The sequence below is a fragment of the Podarcis bocagei genome, assembly GCF_964188305.1.
Source record: "Podarcis bocagei genome assembly, chromosome: 2".
Lineage (NCBI taxonomy): Eukaryota > Metazoa > Chordata > Lepidosauria > Squamata > Lacertidae > Podarcis > Podarcis bocagei.
Window position 1 is genome coordinate 94,904,082 of NC_138126.1, and position 20,671 is coordinate 94,924,752.

General features: G+C 41.9%; 1 protein-coding gene across 4 annotated transcripts in view; it reads left to right on the forward strand.

Annotated features, from left to right (window-relative positions):
* The window catches only part of GAS7 (growth arrest specific 7), a 134,260-nt gene that overhangs the window by 88,691 nt on the left and 24,898 nt on the right, over positions 1-20,671 (forward strand). For all 4 annotated transcript variants that reach the window (XM_081185052.1, XM_081185053.1, XM_081185055.1 and 1 more), the window contains exons 3-5: positions 6,563-6,640; positions 9,289-9,374; positions 14,915-14,968. In XM_081185052.1, coding sequence (XP_081041178.1) covers positions 6,563-6,640; positions 9,289-9,374; positions 14,915-14,968 — 218 coding nt within the window. The remainder of the gene's footprint in view (positions 1-6,562; positions 6,641-9,288; positions 9,375-14,914; positions 14,969-20,671) is intronic.

A 20,671-nucleotide genomic window follows, 5' to 3' on the forward strand; every position in this document is an offset into this window, starting at 1 on the left:
TCATTAGTTTTCTATCCTGTGCTGTCCCAGTAAATAATACATTTTTGAACATTCTAGCATAACTCATGTTGAGTGAATGATCCTTAACTTTTTTTCTGAAAAAGAAAAAACTTTATTGATAGTTTGCACAAATAGAAATAGATGAGATGGTAAAGGTGACAATGGCAAAATGGGTCATAGATATTGGTTACAACATAGAATTGTCCGTATTGGAAAAATTATGGGGGGAAACCATAAATTTCTCTACCTGTTATCTTATTAAGGAAAACCTACAAAAGATGATGTACTGTTGGTACTTGACACCAAGCGAATTAGTGGAAAAGGGTCTAATTTATGCTGGAAGTGCCACAAGATGGAGGGAACCCTGATCCATATGTGGTGGTCATGTAAATATGTTAGAGAGTATTGGGAAATGATCCACACAGAATTTAAAAAATATTCTAAAACCCACATTTCCCAAAAGACCAGAGGCCTTTCTGTTAGGGATAATAGGTAATGACATTCCAAAAAAGGCACTCAATATTTTTCTGTATGCAACTGCTGCAGCTAGAATAGTATATGCCAAAAAGTGGAAAGAGGAAGAAATAACCACAAAGGAAATTTGGTAGAACAAATTGATAGAATACAAAGAATTAGTAACCATGACCGCAAAACTAAGGATGATTTAAAGACAAGAGAAGAGTGGAAGTGTTTTGGAGATTATTTTAGAGGATACAATATACAATTTAATCTACAAGTAGGAGTTAACATATGAGCAGTAGATAGCATCAAAAGAGGAAGACTTGAAGTGGTATTGGGTGAAATATCAGGATATGCAGCAGATCAAGATTTCCCTAGAATACCACAGAGAGATGGATTGGGAAGTTTTAGGAAAAGAGATAAGTGATGGATACTGTACGATGTGTGCATAAAAGCTGTTAAAATTTCATAAATAAAAGTTTGAAAAAGAAGAAGAAGCTTTCGGTGATAAACCCATATACCAAAGAAAAGAAATAGTGTTTTTTATCCCAAATTTTTTTTTACATATCTGTTCCTTGATTTTGTATGCGTGCGTGCGAACAATCTTCAGTTTCATTCATTGATGCAGCAGGTAGAAGAATCTGAGGAAAGTGAGATGCTGGAGAAATAGAAGGCTGTGTTATATAAAGGCTGTGTCACCATTTTGCAGGAACAATGTCTTTGGTAGACGGCCAGATTTCACACCTGTGGCAAATGCCTGAAAATGTTAGTATTCTTCAGCACTTGAGAACTCTTTATTTCCAACATCGCATCTTAGGAGCACCGCCTCTTTAATAATCTAGTCAAATACAGTAAAACAGCTATAATCACTAACATTACTAGCTGTGACTCTTTTAGCCACAAGACCTGAAGCAATGTGAATTGGTTGTTTAACAATGTTGCTGCAAATCACTGCTTTTAAAAAGCATTTCATTCATCATTCTGAAAAAGAAAATGTTTCATAAGAGCTTTTCTCAGACCATCTCCCCTCCTGCAGTTCCTAGTTTTTCTCTATATTGGGCCTCTGGATTAAAAAATGTGTGTTCAGAACAAAACAGATTCCTCATTATTCCACACCTCCTGAATCTCATATCTCTAGGCATCTTACAATAAACTGTCACACGGAGCAATGCAGAGCTTTTAAAATTTATATTTAGTTACAGCTTGACCTGTTGGTTTAGCTTAAGTGTGTTTGGATTGGGATCACTAGTCATAATGGTGCAGAAAGATGATGCTGTGCACACTTCGTCATGTGGTTTATTCATCAGCAATTTGTCACTTTTAAATTTTCCACCTGGGGTTTTTCCCCCCGCGCATATTTTACCGCTTTTTGTTGCAAAGCCTTGAGTAACTAATACCAGGGAAAGTATTATTATTATTATTATTATTATTAACCTTTCTCTTCCCCAAGGCAGAAACTGTACAGGCATGATATGTGCATGTGTGTACTGAGGGGGTGAGGGGAGATGTGACCCTAGAAATCAGCAATTTCCTATACAATTGGTCACAATAGCATTCCTATTTCTTAAAACAAATTAACACCTGTTTTCCCTCAACCTTCTGGGCAGGTACTATCTGAGTTCTGTACAACTGTGCTTGGTAGCAGTTGCTGCGCTCCCACATTTCAGAGAAACCATGACCGATATTCCATCTCTCTGGATATGAGTTGTTGGGTGCCTTTTCCCTTTCCTCCTTCTATTGCAGAATGCACACACAAAGTGCTAATGCTTCCATGGTTTAATCAAACAGTTGTGTACTCTGCACTGCTGCGAAACCCCTGATGACTCACTGTTGCCATCCTCACATTATGCAGACATTCCAAACAAGCATAAAATAAAAGCCATAACACAAGACAGCAAAATAGGAGATGGGATGCTAAGTAAAATAGAACACAAAAAATATTATACTTGCTAATTGCCTGCCTTCAATGCTGGTTTATATTTTTAAACCTCATCGACTAATAATTTGCACTTGAATCAACACAATTTCTGCACCACTTAGGGTGATGATTTTTTTTAAAAAAATGTGAATATTCAGTTGAGGGAATTCTAGGAGAGAAGGGGGAAATTATATATCTTTTCCTTTTCCTTTTGGTAGGAGAGCCAGGGCAAGGTGTGTGTATGTGAACCAGATAGCTACAGACTAGTTAGCTTGTACAACATCCAGGCCAGTATCCTTGAAAAGGGCTGCAATTAAGAAAACTATGCATGGAGACCATACTTTTTATAAGGAAAATGCTTGCACACAAGCAATTTTGCATTAGTATTTTATAAGGACTACAAGCTTAATTGGTCACTTACTATGTAGATGAATTCAACTTTGGGGTCAATTTGCAATTTATGTTACTGTCCTTATGCAGCCTTTCTCAACCTTGGGACCCCACAGGTTCTTGAACTACAGCTCCCATCATCCCTGACCACAGGCCATGCTGGCTAGGAATGATGGGAATTGTAGTCCAACAAACCCAAGGTTGTGAAAGGCTGGTCCTATGTGTGACTGGTGTGTCTTGCTACATGGATTGCATTGCGTTTCTGTTTTGACTGATCTTTGAACTCCAGTAAAAGCTGTGTTTTATGCAAAGCCTTCTTTATGTGAGTAGAAAGCTAGCAAGTACAATTATGACACATGATGAATTGATTGATGACTCATCCGCCACAAATATGCTGTAGTTTGGGAAGGAAATGAACACATCTGATCCGGAGGATTTTGTGAATCATCCCTTAGGCCATAAGGTGCTTTGGAACCATGTGAAAGGGATTCCGTTAGGTGACTGGGACAAGCTGTAATGATGTCGTGTGATTGACAGTGAGCTGTTCCACCCACCTGCCAGAGTTGGTGTTACGGGAGCCAAAAAAGATTCCCCAACCCTGTGTTAGGGAATTTCCAGGTGGATCTTGTCTTTCAGTGCCATATTTGCTTTAACCTTGATTCAGTGTCAGTGATGTTTTGGCTCGATTAGAAGGAACTTTGGTGCTGATGATATCAAAACTCATGTTTATCACATTAGATATGGAAGAGGCCTTAGCTTAGTGATAGTGTCACTGCATACTTGTTTCTTCCCTGGCATTTTTAAATAAAAGGATTTGGGGCCCCAGAGAGCTGTTTCCAATCATGAGTACTATGTACTGGAGAGATTCATTGCTTTATTTATTTTACTGCTTTATAAAAATGCATTTATGCCATCTTTATGCCTCTGCCAAGGTGTACACTATTGCAGCATAGTACAGAAGCAATAGAATTATTGGTATAAAGCATCTCTTAATTAAATGTAAAGAAAAAGATGTGTGTAAAGAAAAAGATGTGTGTTATGTTCAAGCCTCGAGGGAAGTAAGAGGGTCACAAAACAAAATTGCTGTAGGTAGTAGGGTAGCCTTGCTAGTAGGCATCACTTAAAAAAAAAAAAGTTGAAATACTATGGGTATTATAAGGAAGAGGAGCAGAGGTGGAGAAACCACCGGCCGTGGAAGCTGAGCTGTCGCGTGTGATGGTGCCGAGTGGTTGTGCCACGTCGGAGGAGACAGGAATGTGGTGGCAACTCAGCTCCTCCCTCTCCTGCAGTGGAGGGGAAGCAGTCCCTGGCCCATGGTGGTGGAGGCAGGAAGAGGAGGAGCCACTAGTCATGGAAGCCAAGTTGCCATGTGATGCCCAGAGACCCTGCATGCAACGGTGTCACGCCTGATGTCTGGGCATTGCGTGACGTTGTTGTGCACGCACGACCGGCCCATCCACCCCCATCTCATTCCCAAGTCAATGCTTCTGCAAGGAATTGATAAACTAGGATGGAAAACACATTATCACACTTGCAAGAGTGCAAAGAAGCAGTGATATCCCTGTAACTAATGCAGAGCTTTGAGAAGAAGCACCTGAATCCTGTGTCGCAACTGAGTGAGAACTCCCCAATTACTGTGCACACCTACATGCAACTATCAATTGCAAAGCGTTCTGATTTTTAAAGAAAGAATTACTACAGCATAAAACCAGTGGTACACAAATGAGAATGTTGTAATGGTATCACGAGGCAGCCTGCAGTGCAGTACCCTAAGCTGGCTTTGCGGGCTTCACAGATCAGCCATTGGCACAAATCCTTTAGTGAGGAAAGAGCAATGTGTAGAAAACAGAATAATCACGAAGGGTTATACAAAGAAAATTGGTAGGAAAGGGCAAAGAGGAGTTTAGGGGGTGTAGTGACAATCTGCCCCAGATGCCTGGTTTGTAGTTTCAGGTGTTGCTGCTGGCCGCTTACCCCCACCCCAGCCCTGATGTCACATGTTTCCTTACCTTTGAAACCCTATTCTCATGGGGTCTAGGTGAGGTTTGACCCATTAATGCATTATTATTTTTTAACTTCTCCATGCTGCCTCCCTGTGCAATGTGTCCCACAGTGTAAGTTAACGTAGTTTCTGAGAATCGGCTTGAAAATTAGCTTGATGTGTTGCTTGCAGTGCCCCTTCTCACGTACTTCATGCTTGACCTGCACAGAGCCAGAATACAGAAGCTGTAGGCATTAGAGAAATCATTTTTCTACCTGCAGTCATAAAAAGAACACAGCACTGCATTGCTTGCAGCCCAGCAATTGACTTTGCCTTGTCTGTGGTTTTGCCTCTAAGCAGAGCTAATTCAAAGTTACAGCACCACCTACCGTTGGAGATTATCATTTGAAAGTGGCTGCTGTGATTCCCTGTTTAACTCTTGCTTGTTGCCCAAATCTCCCCATGCATCATGAAAACCTGAAGGATGCAAAACCTAAAAGAGAATCTCCTTCCTTCCTTCCTTCCTTCCTTCCTTCCTTCCTTCCTTCCTTCCTTCCTTCCTTCCTTCCTTTTTTTTCTATGTTCATACTGTATATCTAAATAGAAAAGTAAGAGACATTTACTCAATCTGCAATCCATTTGTTGAATGGATGCAATTCAGTGTAGGGGGGAAATACGTTCCGAAGAAAAGGAGTCCAGGAGAAAAGATATATGACTTCCAATGAACTTTGTGTGTACATCTCTTTTATACTGGCAGCAGCAGTGTACACTGAAAAACAGTCATTCTGTTAACCTCCAACATGTATTAAACCCTGATTGTAGTTACTTGTGGTGAAGGAAAGATAGATACTCTGCATGTGGTCAATCTGCTCTTTACTCTGCATATTCCATGGGTTTGTAAAACAAAATTCAAGGCCTTGGCTCTGATTAATAGTGACTCAAATTAATGATCTGCTGCTGTGAGCCAAATGTAATGTTAACTGTTAAAGCCCTGTACAGCCAAGGACCTGGATACTTGAGGAATCTCCTTTTCCCACCCACGGACCTGTCCATACATTGAGATCTTTAGAGAAGGCTCTCCTGGTTGTGTGCTACAGCCTCCCGAAGTTCACGCTGTGGCATTCTGAAGAAACTTCTCCATAGTGGGGCCTAAATTATAGAATTCCCCTCACCTCTGAAATAAAGGAGGGAGCACTTACGGATTTTCAGTGCCTACTAATGTCTTATCTGTTGACTTTGGGCAATTGATGGAAATTAGTACTGATCTTGAGGTCATAAGTTACCGTCTTCTGATTTTATTGCTGGAATTTCTTATTGTGTTTTTAATATGCTGATAGTATCACAGCCCTCTCTTGGATTTCTTCTAGCAATGAATAATGGATAATAAATACTTTAAATGAAATAAATGCAAATTAAGCCTCTTCTGATAATAAGGTTGCTGAGTATCATAAAGGCACACCGAAATGGGACTTTCAGCTTCTCTGACTATCACAGACTGGGTGCTCCAGTTGTACACACCTGATAGGTATGAAACCACAGTGGTGTGTTGCTGTGGAGTGGCTTCCTCCAGTAAGTGTGAGGATTGCTCGAGGGGGAAAGCTTCCAGCTGAGCACGCTTTTAAGTGATGCCATCTGAAAGGATTGCCCTTAAGTTGGGGAGCATTATATAAAGCAGCACAGAACAGGAGTTAACCATCTCTTATCTGATAAGGGTGGACATTTATTTGGTCCACTTTGGGGGGGGCAGACAGGAAATCTTTCTTGTATATATTTGTGATTCTGACTGCACTCACATCAATGTTGTTTTTGAACAGAGACTACTTGGGAGCGGCCAAGCAGTGTGCCCGGGACACCAAAGAGCCCTGTGACACAGAAGAACTCCTTGCCTACAGGTAGGGGGCAAATTAGGCGGCGCGCATTAGATTTCCTGAAATAAACACACATACACTCTTCACGGTTTGTACCGAAGTGGCTAATATCTGTGACATCTCCATTGACTGGTATTTAAAGTGGTGCTTGGAGGGTAGTGCATGGTCAAGTTATGGCACATGAAGGACATTTTTTTTTCTATACTTCCGTGCGATCTCTCCTGGCTATCAACCATGTGCTTATATAAGTCTATGATGCTGATCTTTGAGAGCCAACTGCAGATTTTAGCAACGAGAAAGGCGAGGGGATGCTTCTAGATCAGTCATTAATTTCTTTCTACCATGCAATTCTGGTTTTGTTTTTACAAATGGTGTCACAGCATCCTATCCTTTCTGAGTAAGAGAATGGTAATAAACCCAAAGTCCCCTACAAAATGTGGTGGTGGGGGAGCCTGATAAGCTAAAATTGATGAATTACAGGTTGGCGGCTCGAATCCCCACAACAGGGTGAGCTCCCGTTGCTCAGTCCCTGCTTCTGCCAACCTAGCAGTTTGAAAGCATGCCAGTGCAAGTAGATAAATAGGTACCGCTCCGGTGGAAAGGTAAATGGTGTTTCCATGTGCTGCTCTGGTTTTGCCAGAAGCAGCTTAGTCATACTGGCCACATGACCTGGAAAAACTGTCTGTGGAAGCGGACAAATGCCGGCTCCCTCAGCCTTTAAGGTGAGGTGAGCGCCGCAACCCCAGACTTGTTTGTGACTGGACTTAATTATCAGGGGTCCCTTTACCTTTACAGTAATATGAATGTACTAGAGGATGCTGTCCCCACCTGCTCTGCTTGCTAGCCCTTGGTCAATCCCCTTTACTAAGCCTCTTTCCCTGTCCCCACATTTTACCCAGTCCTTTGCTCAGCTTGCCCCAAACACCCCCCCCCCGTTCTGTCACAGCTTGTTAAATGTTTAACAGAGAGGTGGGTGCTTTACAGAGCCATTTGCCAAACCGCTCTCTGAAGTACCTCCCACCCTCTTTTAAATGTCACTCCAGATATTTGGAGGGAGGGTAAAGTTTATTTCTATTTCATTTTATAATGTATATAAAACAGAGAGAACAATTATAACAACAGACAAAAAGTAAATGATGAAAAACGAAACTATAAAATAGGCACATAGAGTGAGTGGTTGTACATGAGTTAAAATAACAAAGTCCCAAGTAAAGACTATCAACTTTTATCAGATCATAAAAGTACAGTTCCAGATTTCCCAGGCTTGTGACGAGGGCTGCCTTGAAAATGACGGTTCCGCTGTATATGCCATAAAGGAATGCCAAATCATATAAAAAGTGTCTGGAGGTTCTAGTCCTTGTCAAAATCTCAAATTATGTCCGATTTTCTACATTACTGTATACCTATATTTCAGAGTGAGCAGTACCAAGCTCCCAGTGTAAGATTTTGAGCTGTTCTCCATTGAGTTGCATTTTCTATTTGTGCTGCCAAGACCAAATATTTTGGCAATATATTTACATTGGTATCATAAAAAATACTTAGTAACACAAATTTTGGACAACATACAATTGTTTCCTTAATAATATTCATCATTTCTGTCAGAAATAAATTCCAGAAATCTTGCACCAACTGGCAATTCCCACCATAAATGATAATACATACCAAGTTCATTGCATCCCCTCCAACAATAAGGTGATATAGAAGAAAACATTTTTTGAGATTTGTAGAGTGTCATACTACCTGTTAAGAGGTAATGTTAAGAGGTTTTCCATAAGTAAACTGCGAACAGATTTTAAGAGGCGCAATTCACAGATATTTTTTTCCCAGTCTTTGGGAAGAATTTGTGTGGCAGCATCTACTCCCCATATCTTTTAAAGGGGTTCCATATATCCGTAAGCTATATTATGCAATATGGAATACAGTTTAGAGATTCATCCTTTCCACTCTCTACCCATTGTTTTCCCATGTTGTGTTAAGGCTCTCAGAGCTTTTGTTTTTACATGTTCTTTTATAATACTCCAGAGATGTATAATGGCAGGGAAGAAGGCTCAGAGAATGGTTTGCCAAGCCATCCTTCTGCAGGGTCTTCTACCCACCTTTAAACATTGCTCCTTCCTCATCTGCTCGTCTGACTCGCCACCACCCATGCTGCTTGCTTGTTCATTCACCTGCCTGTTGTTCTGTCATCATGCTGTAGTTGGTATGACTGCCTATTGGCGGCTATGCAAACTACAGCGTGATGACAGTTTTACTTTCAAAAATATAGAGACATACTGAATTTTATTGCATAAATTACTTGAGATAATCAGATATTTCATTTAAAGTGGAGTTGCCTGACCCTGCTGCAGAGTTTACAGAGGCTCGTGCTTTTACATAAATAGTTGATCTATCTCAATAATGTCTTTGCAATTGATGTGTTCTAGTTGCTAAAATTGCTGCCTGCTTGCATGTATTTCTGCATAGATTGATCAATCGATATATTATGTATTTCTGCAGAGTGTGTTTCATGTAGACTTGCTGTATTTGTGGTGACATTTTGAATTATACATTTACACTTGGTCATGTATGCCAGGTAAATTACTTAATTTTGAAGAAGAGCCTCAGAGATGGTAAACCCATTTCCCTCCATCTTTTTGAATTACGCCAGCTTCTTCTGTATCTTTTCTTTACAGTGAATGGGTATCACATACCAGGAACTTTGGTACCCCAACTAGAACCAAGCCACATGAGTCTCCGCAAAGTCAGCAGTGACCCCCAGGTAAGCACAGGAAATATTCCTGGATGTAGATGAAGGCTTTTATTTTCTATGATTGTTTAGAAATAGTGCAGTGGGATGAAGGACTGAAAGCAGTCTTCGTTCACTTAGATGTGCAGCAGTGATAGTTCAGTCTTTTAGTCCAAATTGTGCTGTGAACCTCAAAGTCCTTGTATTCCTGAACACTCTCTCTCCCTCTCCCTCCCCTCCCCCCTCCCCCTTCTATTTTTATCACTGGAAGCTCTTATTGATCTTTCTCAACTTTAGCCATCTGTGATCATTTTGTAGTATGGAGTTTTTCGGGCTAGGTATCCAACGTGCTTTCTTTTTTGCCAACATTGAATTGGAATTTGTTGCACTTCTTGTAGCTGTTTAAGTGAGCATCCTCTTGCTATTGTACCATGAGACACTATAATCAAGATGATTTTTATTATCCATGCATTCTTTCCTAAATCTTTGAAGATTAGAGCTATATTTCATAGCAATGCATTCCATGCTTTCTCAAAGTCTCCTTTACCCACTACATTACTGGAGAAAAAATCACCAACTTGTTAGAAGTTTTTTGGGTAGGGTTTGGGTTTTTTTTGCAGAAATATGTGAGTTAAATCTTAGGTCATAAACATTCTAGAGCTTTATTTTTCCACTCAGTTCAGATATGCTGAATATCTGTATAGCTCTACCCCTCTTGCCATTATTACTATATTATTGAAGTCTGCATTAAAGCCTGTTATGTAATTTGGGCTGCTTCCACACTGGTCACTTACTGTGGAACAACCATGCTTTGTTCACTCATTGTTTATGGGATGTCTGCATAACATAGTGATCAAACGTCATCCTCCCAAGTTTTCTCTATTCAGTTTCCATTTTGGGGGGATTGTTTTTTTAAAAAAAACCTCAGAAAAATCTGGTTGTTTATTTGTTTGGGTTTTTTTATCACAATGTAAGCACTGTGCAACATATCCCATGTAGGTGATCCATCACACAGCTGTTCTGGCTTATACAGGCCAGTTACGGCTTTCATAGATTTTGTTCTAGCAATTTCCTTCTCTATAGTCTGTCTCATCTCTCTCGGAATCAGCTCTATCACTTTAACTGTTCCCTTCTCAAATAGCATTGCTTTTGTATTCCTTTCCTCTCTCCACAACCCTGCACATCCCAACTTGCAGTACATCCCACACAATGGTCCCAATGAAAATTGCTACACACAAGATTTGGGGTTGGGGAAGGAGTGGCTTCCCACTCGGCTATAGAATGTTATTTGGATTCCAGACATTGCTGTCCCACCTACAGCGTAAAGCAGAATAGCACTGCTTGCATACTGCTTAATTGTCACCATCTGTAAGCACTCTTGGTTACTGATGCTTTTCCGCTGTCTAAGAAAATCTAGTGATTTACCTTAGCAAACAGCATTTGTAAAGTACAAGCTACTGTTCACTGTAGCTTCCAACAACTAATTAACATTATTTGGGGTCCTCTAGAAATCTAAGGCATGACAGCAGGACATAGCTGAATTATGAAGGGCTAGCATGTTTGAGTGAATGCAGTGTTGAACCTGAGATCCAAATCTCTGTTAAGTCATTCATGTATGTTTAGATAAATCTGGTCATTTAAAGCCATGAGCTCGCAAAAGGGCTTTGGCAAGTTGCTGTTTCAAGCCTCAGTTTCTGTTCTGTAAAAAAGTTTATAATAGTTATAGTATAGCTGTGAGGCAAAGCATACTGCTACTCATAGAATATTGCTTTCTACCAGTTCTCTGTACTTTAAGGAATCACGTAGGCCAATTTCGCAAATGATGCTAAAATTGATTTTTGCATTTCTCCTCCCCACCCCCACCCCTCACTGATTTTTTGCATTTCCTGTATCTGTACATTCAGTTTGAAAAGCCACATTAAGTCTGGGTTGTTGTTGTTTTAAAAAAAACAAAAAACAGCTTTCTTCACTCTTATTCTACACTAAAGATGATTAAAAAATGTTCCTGGGCAGGGACTCACACATTTCTGTTCATCGCTTGATGACTGTAATATCAAGTACTTTCTTGTATTGTGCAAACAGCCATCGCAGATCAAACGGCACTTTCATATCTGCTGACATCATTTCAGCGCAATATGTTCCAGCTGTGTTTGCAGCTCATAACATTTATTTTGTTTTTATCCCACCCATCCTCCTGAGATTTGAATAAAAATGAGCACGTGCACAGCAGCTCTGTGCAGGGGGGCTGGGAAGACAAGATAGTGACTTGCTCAAGACAACCCAGGGAGGAATGTATCTGGGCAGAGATTAGAACCTGCACCTTCCCTGTATAAACCCAATACTGGAGCCACTGCCATGAAGTCATTGAACTAGCCATTCTGTGGGGAAGGGCTGTAGCCCAACGGTAGGGCATCTGCTCTGCATGCAGATGGCCCCAGGTTCAAGCCCCAGCATCTCCGGGTAGGGTTGGGGGAAAGACCCCCTACCAGAATCCTGGACAGTTGCTGCCGGTTAGTGAAGACAGTAGTGAGCTAGAATCTAGATGACCTAGAGGTGTGACTCTCTAGAGGTGTGAGAGCCAGTGTGGTGTAGTGGTTAAGAGCTGTAGACTCGTAATCTGGGGAACCGGGTTTGCGTCTCCGCTCCTCCACATGCAGCTGCTGGGTGACCTTGGGCTAGTCACACTTCTCTGAAGTCTCTCAGCCCCATTCACCTCACAGAGTGTTTGTTGTGGGGGAGGAAGGGAAAGGAGAATGTTAGCCGCTTTGAGACTCCTTCGGGTAGTGATAAAGTGGGATATCAAATCCAAACTCTTCTTCTTCTCTATAAGGCAGCTTCATGTGTTCCTATGGGTGAGATGTACGTGCATGTGTGAGAGTAGTTCACACAAAAGAAAACCTCTTAAGGGCTGACTAAAAAGTGTTGCAAAATGTCAGAGGAGAAAGTGTGCATTGATAAGACAATTATTTGTTACGTGACCATAGTTCGGAAAATGTTTCTGCTTTCAGTTCACTGAGCCCTGCTTGAGTCAAGCAGGTCATATGTGAGAACACGGAAAACTTGGTTTTAAAAGCTCTGAGGACCTTGTAGACTCTGTGGGTGCTTTTTCCCCTCTTCTTCTTCCCTGCTCATTCCCCTCACTTCCTCCCCTTAATGATGCCACCAGGAAAGAGGTGAAGAATAAAACTAGATTTTACATCGTGTCTTCACAGTCTCTAAAATAAGCATATGGCTGGAGTGGGCACACCAAGAGAGTGATCTTCTGAAATCTTCTCTTCCTCCCTTGCTCTCTCTGAGGCTGAGAAGCCAGTTCTAAATTGTTGGCAAAGTTGTTCTCCTTTGCCCCTGTGAGTAGTTTGTTATCACACAGTAGTGTCTTTATGAAGAGAGGCAGAGGTAGTTGAGGAAGTAATTCACCTCTGCCTTTCCTAAGCGAGAGTATACAACACATCTCCTGTAGCGTTGTATATCTCACTTTGGAAACTCTTGGACCTTGATCTGTAGGTGATTCTTGCATGAATCCACCTTGACCTGTGCTGCTTCTTCTTTGTAGTACTCTGGGTGGTGATCTGTTTTGGATACTGGATCAAGAGTATCTTTGTAGGTTTAAGATCCTACTGATCTTTTCTAGTCTTACTTGAGGGCATGGCTGGTGGGTCCAGGGAACAGCTACTCTCTGACCTAATGGCTTTGCAGGTTCATAATTGGCTGCTTCAGCAGTTGTTTGGCAGCAGGCCCGTAAATGAATCAGCAGCTTGCAGCACAGGTGAGTGCTCTTGCATTGGTTGTAGAGTGATCAGTGGGGAACCTAGTGGGCCCCCTGGAAAGCATGGAGCTGAGTGAGACCAAGAATGCAGGAAAGTTGAAAGAATTTAAGGTGTGCCAGTGTTAACCAAGAAAACTTGAGTGTTAGGAAGCTCAAGGACTTAAGATTTGCTACTGTGTCTAGCAGTTTATTATGAAAGTGCATTGTAGAGGGAAACTCCATAACACATTTCCCCCCCTTAAAGATCAGGCTCAGGGGAGTTACAAGCAGCATCATTTATTTTGGAGAGGGGATGGTGATTTAGAGTTCTTCATTACACAGTTCTTCTTTCCGCAGGTACTAGCGTCAGCTCTTCTTTTGCGGCTGGACCAATGCCAACCCGCTGTTTGGGGCATACTTTTTTCTGCTATGTGTGGGCAACTAATGCTAACAAAGAGGGATATTTAAAAATTTATTTACTTGCCTTGTCAGCATGAGATTAGAACATCTGAGGGAAATGGACTCATTTTCATATTCTGGATCAGCAAGAAGCTTCCTTTGAGGGGTATTGAAGGATTCTGTTTCACATATGTGAGGATATTTTAAAGAACAATAGCAGCTGTCTGGGGGAGGGGGGGACATAAAGAGAAAGGCAAGAAGGCTTGTGTTCAAATTGCACTATAGCACGTATAGACTGGTTTCTGAAAGAGATGTCATAGCTGGTAGAAAATGGTGCCTAAAGAAATTGTGGCATTTCTAGATCTTTGGAGTTTTGCACATAAAAATTAAGGACACATGTGGGGGGAACTGTTCTCTATCAGAGAGTGTTAAGGCAGAATAAAGTTGTTGTGCTATGTTTGTCCTTGTGGTACTTTTTTGTTACTCTGTGTAAAACTGGACAATGTGGCATAAATATTTCTTTGTGAGAGATAACCCTGGTAAGGACTACGAAGGACAAAACCCCCATAAATAAAAGCAATAAGGTTACAATGAATGGTGAAGCAGGACATGTTCCATCATGTTGTTAACTGTTGCACGGTAGCCTCAGACAGAATGGCATGCCAAACAAACACTTTAAAATAGGTGGCTGCTGACTCCATGTGCACTATACTTCTGTTTTGGGTCATTCCATTCACTGTCAGTCTGATGCAGGTGGGTTTTTTGTTGTGTTGTTTTGATGCTTTTGCTAATTTGCAGATGGAGGCAGAAGGAAGCCTTGGGGATGCCTGCAGTGTGTTAGCAACAACACTGCAGAGACTTCCTCCTCACCTTGCTTCTTGAATCCCGGCTTTTAAAGCTGGTGTGAGGGGGGGGGCAGTGGGGCGAGCGGATGAGATGTGTGTGCAGTTGCGATATGAACCTAACAGCAAAGGAAGCCTTTGTGTACAGCAGCTGAACAGCATGTGAAACGTAAAGCAGAGGTTCGAATAATTCTTTTAGGCACAGTAGCTAAAGAGCCCTGCTTCAAAGTTGGCACGCAGTGGAAGAGTTAATTCCAAAGCTAGGCACTGATTGGAAGGGGAGGTGTCGCCGTGTTTCGGATGAATTATCTGGCTGTACAGAGCTCGTGTGCTGCTTCGTGAGCACAGTGCAGGAGTCTCCCATGCAAGAGTTGAACTGTGACACCTCTGGGGCATGGAAAGAGGCTAAGCCAGAAAGCAGGGCAGAAAGGGAATCTCCTCCAATTTGGCTTGCACAAAGCACTGAGCACCCCTGCTTCCCACACACGCACACACAAACACACACATACACCTTCCAGTAACTCAGAATACATACCATGTCGGATGTGGAGTGCAGTTTTGACGATGCCTCTTGCCTCTCTCCTCAGAGTCCTGGGTCCCCCTCACCTACTCGAAAGCAGAACAAGGAGACCACGTTCACGGTAAGTAGAATCCCACCGTGATGATCACCAGTCCAGTTGCTATGGTGATCTAGTCACCAGAGCAAGTAGCATTGCAGGGCAGGAGAGCCGTCAGTCCGTCTGTGTATGTGTTGGTGTGTTGAATCCGTGTGAAAGGGTCTGCCTCATGTTTTCCAGATGTAAACACGGTGCCTGCTTTCCACAGCAGTAGCTGCATTGAAGCCATTTTTAAAAGGCTGGAGCTAGCAGAGAGCCTGTTAAAGAGAGACAGGAAAGAAATGTCAGAAAGCAAAAGGAGAGGGTGGGGGCACTTCTTTCTGCTGTGATTTTTAAATTATAGTTGCAGCAGTGTTTCCTTTTGTTCAAAGTTGCTTCTGGGTAGATCAAGCAATTAATAGCCAATGAAGTCATCTTAAGAATGGAGTGTTCCTGTGGGCAGCACACACAATGATAAAAAGTTGACAGCGAGGGTTCCCCCCCAAGGCTGGCTTCCTTTGCAGCTTTGATGGATGACTGAAGGGGCTAAAGATCCATAGAAAGAAGAAGAATATTTTTTGAAAAGATGCCCCGTGAAGTTGTCGTAGTATGCACTTTGGCTGAGGTCGCGAACATGCTAGATATTTCTCAATAGGAGAGGATGACATGCAAGCCTTTGAATCCTGGCAAACCTCTTTTGACTCTTTAAGTCCAGAAACTTATCCATTATTGCTCAGAGACCTGGCCCAGCCATCCGGGCTCCATGGTTAACAAAATATTTGATTTGATTGCAATGATTTAAGAGAGAGAGCGAGAGAGCGGGGGGTGGGGGACATTTCCCTGTGGAAGTGTGAGGTTCGCTCTTTTGCTAGCTACAGCAGTGGAAAGGAATTTGTTGAAACAACATGACACATCTCAGTGTGAATTAGAGCACCGGGAGTGGTGGTGGAGAGAACATTAGGGGGACTAGAATATGAGGTGGTGATTAGTGTCAGTGCTGTTTTCTTTGTGACAGGATTGATGTTTGGTGCTGCCACTCAGTTTTCCCAGGTTTGAAATTTAGTTTGAATGCTTCATCAGTGTTTCCTCTGCCTCCTTTACCCCCCTTTCACGGTTTGGGTTCTCTAAAATGAGAGAGAAAACACAAGCAAAAACTGCTTATTTGGTATGGGTGTTGGACTTCAGGCAGGTTTTTTTCTGGATTTTGCACTTTATGGAGTGGATCGCAAGAAATAATGCACTCTCTTAATGGCTTACACTTATTCTGAGTTGAAAAGGACATAAAGCAGCAACCTCAGATCTTGTGAGGGGTGTCTGGGGCTGTTTCGACATTTTTCGCTCCGTACTTCACCCCATCACATGAAACAAAACAAAACCCAGAACCCTTAAAGGGGCTCCAGGGGGTGTTACTGTAGAACAACTAGCTGTGTAAAGAAGACCTAGCTGTGGGGATAACCCCATTAAGTCAGAGGCAGTTGAAGAAACGGAAGCAGTGTGTTTTATCACTACTGCTCAGCTGCCATACATGTAGTAACAAAATTGAAGGCTGAAAGGGGTGATTACCTTAATCCTAAAGCACAATTACATTGCAGCTGGAGTTAGGGATGATTCAATCCATTGTGGTGCCCCGGTTAGGCACCCCTGGGTTAAAGTGTTGGGCTGTGACTTGGGAGACCAGGGTTCAAATCCCCACTAAGCCAATGAAATTCACTGGACAGTGCTGGGCCACCCACCAACTCTCAGCCTGACCAAACTCATGGGGTTGTTGTGAGCACCTTGGAGGAAAGGCAGGATAAAATAAAAAAATATTGCTCTTTGTGAATGGCTTTGTCAAGAATCATTACTGTGTTATTTGAAGCTCTTTGAGGCTACAGTAATATTTGGAATCAGCCTCATAAGTGGGTTGTCTGTATCATGGCTCTGAGTATCTGCATTAATATTGTACCTCCTTGGGGGTCAGCAATAGTGGTGCAGGTGTTTTTCTATATGGCCCATCTCATCCAAGTGGCAAATGGATGTTGCATCTGCCATGCAGTGTCCCGACCACAGTGAAATTATTTTTTGGCAGAACCATGCCACTGAGCTTGACCTGGAGAGGCAGCAAAGAACACACACATGCACGTACCGCACCACAGGTTCTCTCCCACTCTTTTCCTCAAGCCTAGCTCTTGATTTTTGAGAAGGGATTTCTACTGGATGTCACAAAGAGTTCGCTTAGAATCATAGCATTGTAGAGTTGGAAAGGGACCCCAGGGGTCATCTGGTCCAAACCCCTACAATGCAGGAAAATGCAGGCAGCCCATATGGGGATCAAACCCCCAACCCCATCACCATGCTCTAGCCAACTGAGTCAACTGGAGTTGCATCTTTCTTCTGAGAGCTATGTTATGAAGTGCCCTTTTCAGCTGACTGAATTCACGCATAATGCCAAACTTCAAGGAATGCTTGGTTCACTTCTCGCCTCCTCCTCCTCTGTCTGCCCCCTGCGCATCACAGTCTAGGACTTCTGTCTGTAGTTTAGAGGCCAACCAAAGTTGGTCTCAATGTTGGAAATGCCAAATTATGGTTTGTGCTTCCAGTAAAGCGGGATGACCAGATTTGCAGGACAGCACAAGCAGTCATTTGACTTTTCTGACACCGAGGCAAACTGTTGTTTGTCAATAAACCTCAGTCAAAAGTCCTTCACAGCACATAGGAGTAGTCATAAGCTTGAGGGGCTCATTCCTGTTGCACCAAACTGTGGTTTAGCTGCATGTGTGAACACAACCATTTTTCTCATGGGTAATATACAGAAGTTACTAACTTTCTGGGGATAGTGGGTGAGAGAGGAGAAATGTTGGTTGTGTTTCACAACTGAAGTAATTTTTCTCAGGGTTCCCAGCTGTTGTTGGACTACAACTCCCATCATTCCTAGCTAGCAGGGCCAGTGGGATGATGGGAGCTGTAGTCCAACAATAGCTGGTGACTCAAGTTTGAGAGACACTGATCTAAAAAGATAGGCATGTAAGACCATTAAGTCCGAGGTCTAAAAATTACCTAGCTTCTCCCTGTGACATAAATGCTCCTTTATATGCTCCTCTTCCAGTTTTCTCTGCTGCAGCACACTTAAATGTCTGTCTCACATATACACTCCCAGTGTGGCATTTTCTCCTACAGCAGTTTGGATGAGAAATTGTGCTCTTAAAACTTGGTCACATCCAGTGGAAATACTCTGCTAAGAAGTTTTAGCAGAAATTCGAAACATCTGGAAATGTCTCCAAACCATGTTGTAAGCAAGTGATAATCCAACATGCAGCGACACCCTTCAGGTGCCAACAAGTGCTAAAATATATATTTTAAAACCCTCTCTGCCGAAAATGAAGCAACTTGACCTTTCTGGCAATTGACAACCTCATGAGAGGCTTAGAGTTACATATGTTGGATGTGGTTCTTTGCATTCCAGTGTCTCATAACTTCTGTGATCCCATCCTACGACTTGAATGAAACACTCTTTCTTTTGTGTTACCATTCCAGTTTTCATGGATGTTAATTTTCCTCCCTGCCAAAAAATAAAATAAAAATTCTGCTTGTTGCCATTTAATAAGAGCAACTCCAGTGCACTCTCTTGTTAGCATTACCAGCAAGGACACTTCTTTTTCTGTGGTGTTCCTATTCAGGTTATGACCAATTTCTGGCCACATTTGGATGATCATATCTACCCCTAAGGAAGCCAAGTTATGAGCAAGCCTCTTGCTCACACACCCAGCACCTTTGTTCCTTTTCAGTGAGCCACAATATAAACCAGGAAGTCTCTAAACTTAGTTTTTGGTTTTTATTCATTCTGGGAAACTCTGGTTTCTAGCATCAGAACAAGCCAGGGTATTCAACTATGAATTGAAGTTTGTTTAATATCCTGGCTTGTTCCAAGGTTTTCCTGGTTCAGACTTAACAGGAAACTGTAGTTAGTTAGAAGCTTCCTCATTTAATTATAGCTTGTACCAGACGGAGGGGCAAGAAAGGAGGAAAAGGCTCATTCATATCTTGGTTTATTAAACCGATATATGATTGTCTGAACCAGCTCAATGGTTTTTCAGTCTTCATATTACAGAATCACCTTTGACTGCTGGATGCCTTGACTTCTTTGTGCATGTGTTCTTTCCGGCTATCGGTTCAACCCAGTTTATATGTATTTTGTAGTGTTTCAAGCTATACCCTGGAAAAGTGAAACAAAGCCAAATGCATTGTCAGCACAGCTACAACAGCAAAGATATACAGTGGTACCTCTGCTTACAAACGTAATTCATTCCGGAGGTCCGTTCTTAACCTGAAACCATTCTTAACCTGAGGCACCATTTTAGCTAATGGGGCCTCCCATTGCTGCCGCACCGCTGGCGCACAATTTCTGTTCTCATCCTGAGGTAAAGTTCTTAACCCGAGGTACTACTTCCGGGTTAGCGGAGTCTGTAACCCAAAGTGTTTATAACCCGAGGTGTTTTTAACCCGAGGTACCACTGTACCTTTGACTGTCCCAGTTGTCTGTTGGGCAGTGCCTATTTCAAGTTCACACATGCCCCTAATCTGGATAGCTTTGTCTGGGCAATTCTGCTTGTATTAATATTTCTTGCATGGGTGTATTTAAAAAGTTTATTTCTTTTTTATTTTTTTAAAATATTTTTCTTATATATATGGAAGTATGTTTGCTCATCCACCCAAGCCGTTATGTGGTTCTACAGAAAGGAGGCAAGTCTAACCTCTCCTCCACATTTCTGAGAACATTTAGTTAAGAACACATTTTTCTTTGAACTGTGTGTTCTTTCCCCATCCATCTCCAACACTAGAGCAAGCATCTTTGTTTCAAAAAGAGAGAAGCAGGCTATTCCTCTCCCCTGGCAGGAAAACGGTGACATTTGAACAAGGCTTCCCCTCTTTTTCTTCTTCAATGAGGGAGGTTATCAAGGTACCCCACAACAGGACTGGGTTTAGTGCCACCATAGCAATAAGGAGACAGGCACCTGTACATTCTTGATTTTGTCCTGGTGTTATTAGGAGAATCACACACACGTGTCCCAAGTCCCCTTACAGGGCCAAGAGATTCATAGCTTAAAATAATTGTACACAATAACTTGATAATCTTTTCCCTCCCAATTTTTGTGAGCGCTTGCAGATTATATTTTAAATGTCCCCTACAGCTCCTTGATAGTGCTTTCTGTTTGTCAAGTACACTGTCAACAACACAGTAAGGGCATTTAAGGAGGTCTTTTTGGTCGCTCTCTAACTAGGAAGCTTCATCAAAGCTCAAGCCCACTAATCTCTCTAAACCGTTGAGAACTTTGCATTTTGGCATGCACTATAGTATCTATTTCTTGTCCCAAGATGAAGCAGTTGGATGGATTATAAATTTAAATAAATGCTTTCTGTCAGGCTTCATGAATTAAATTAGTGAATTATGGATCCAGAGAGGAATAATTTTCAGTTGCGCTTTTTAAAAAATATGCATTGAAGTGCAACATCTGAATATTAGTCTAATGATTTTATTATTAATCTGGTTTTCTCTCCATTGTGTCCATTAGCTTCACTGGGACTTTCTGTGTACTTCTGGCATAGGCTGTTGTGTAAAATTTGGTTTTCCATTTGTAAGATCCCTTAGGCAGCTTTAACTCATTTAATGACATCCGGTCCAAGTTAGAAATGGTTTTACCTAGAGCTGCTACTAGATTTCACCAAAAAGTGAAATGATAAGGAAAACATGGAGGTTCCTGTTTGGGTGAA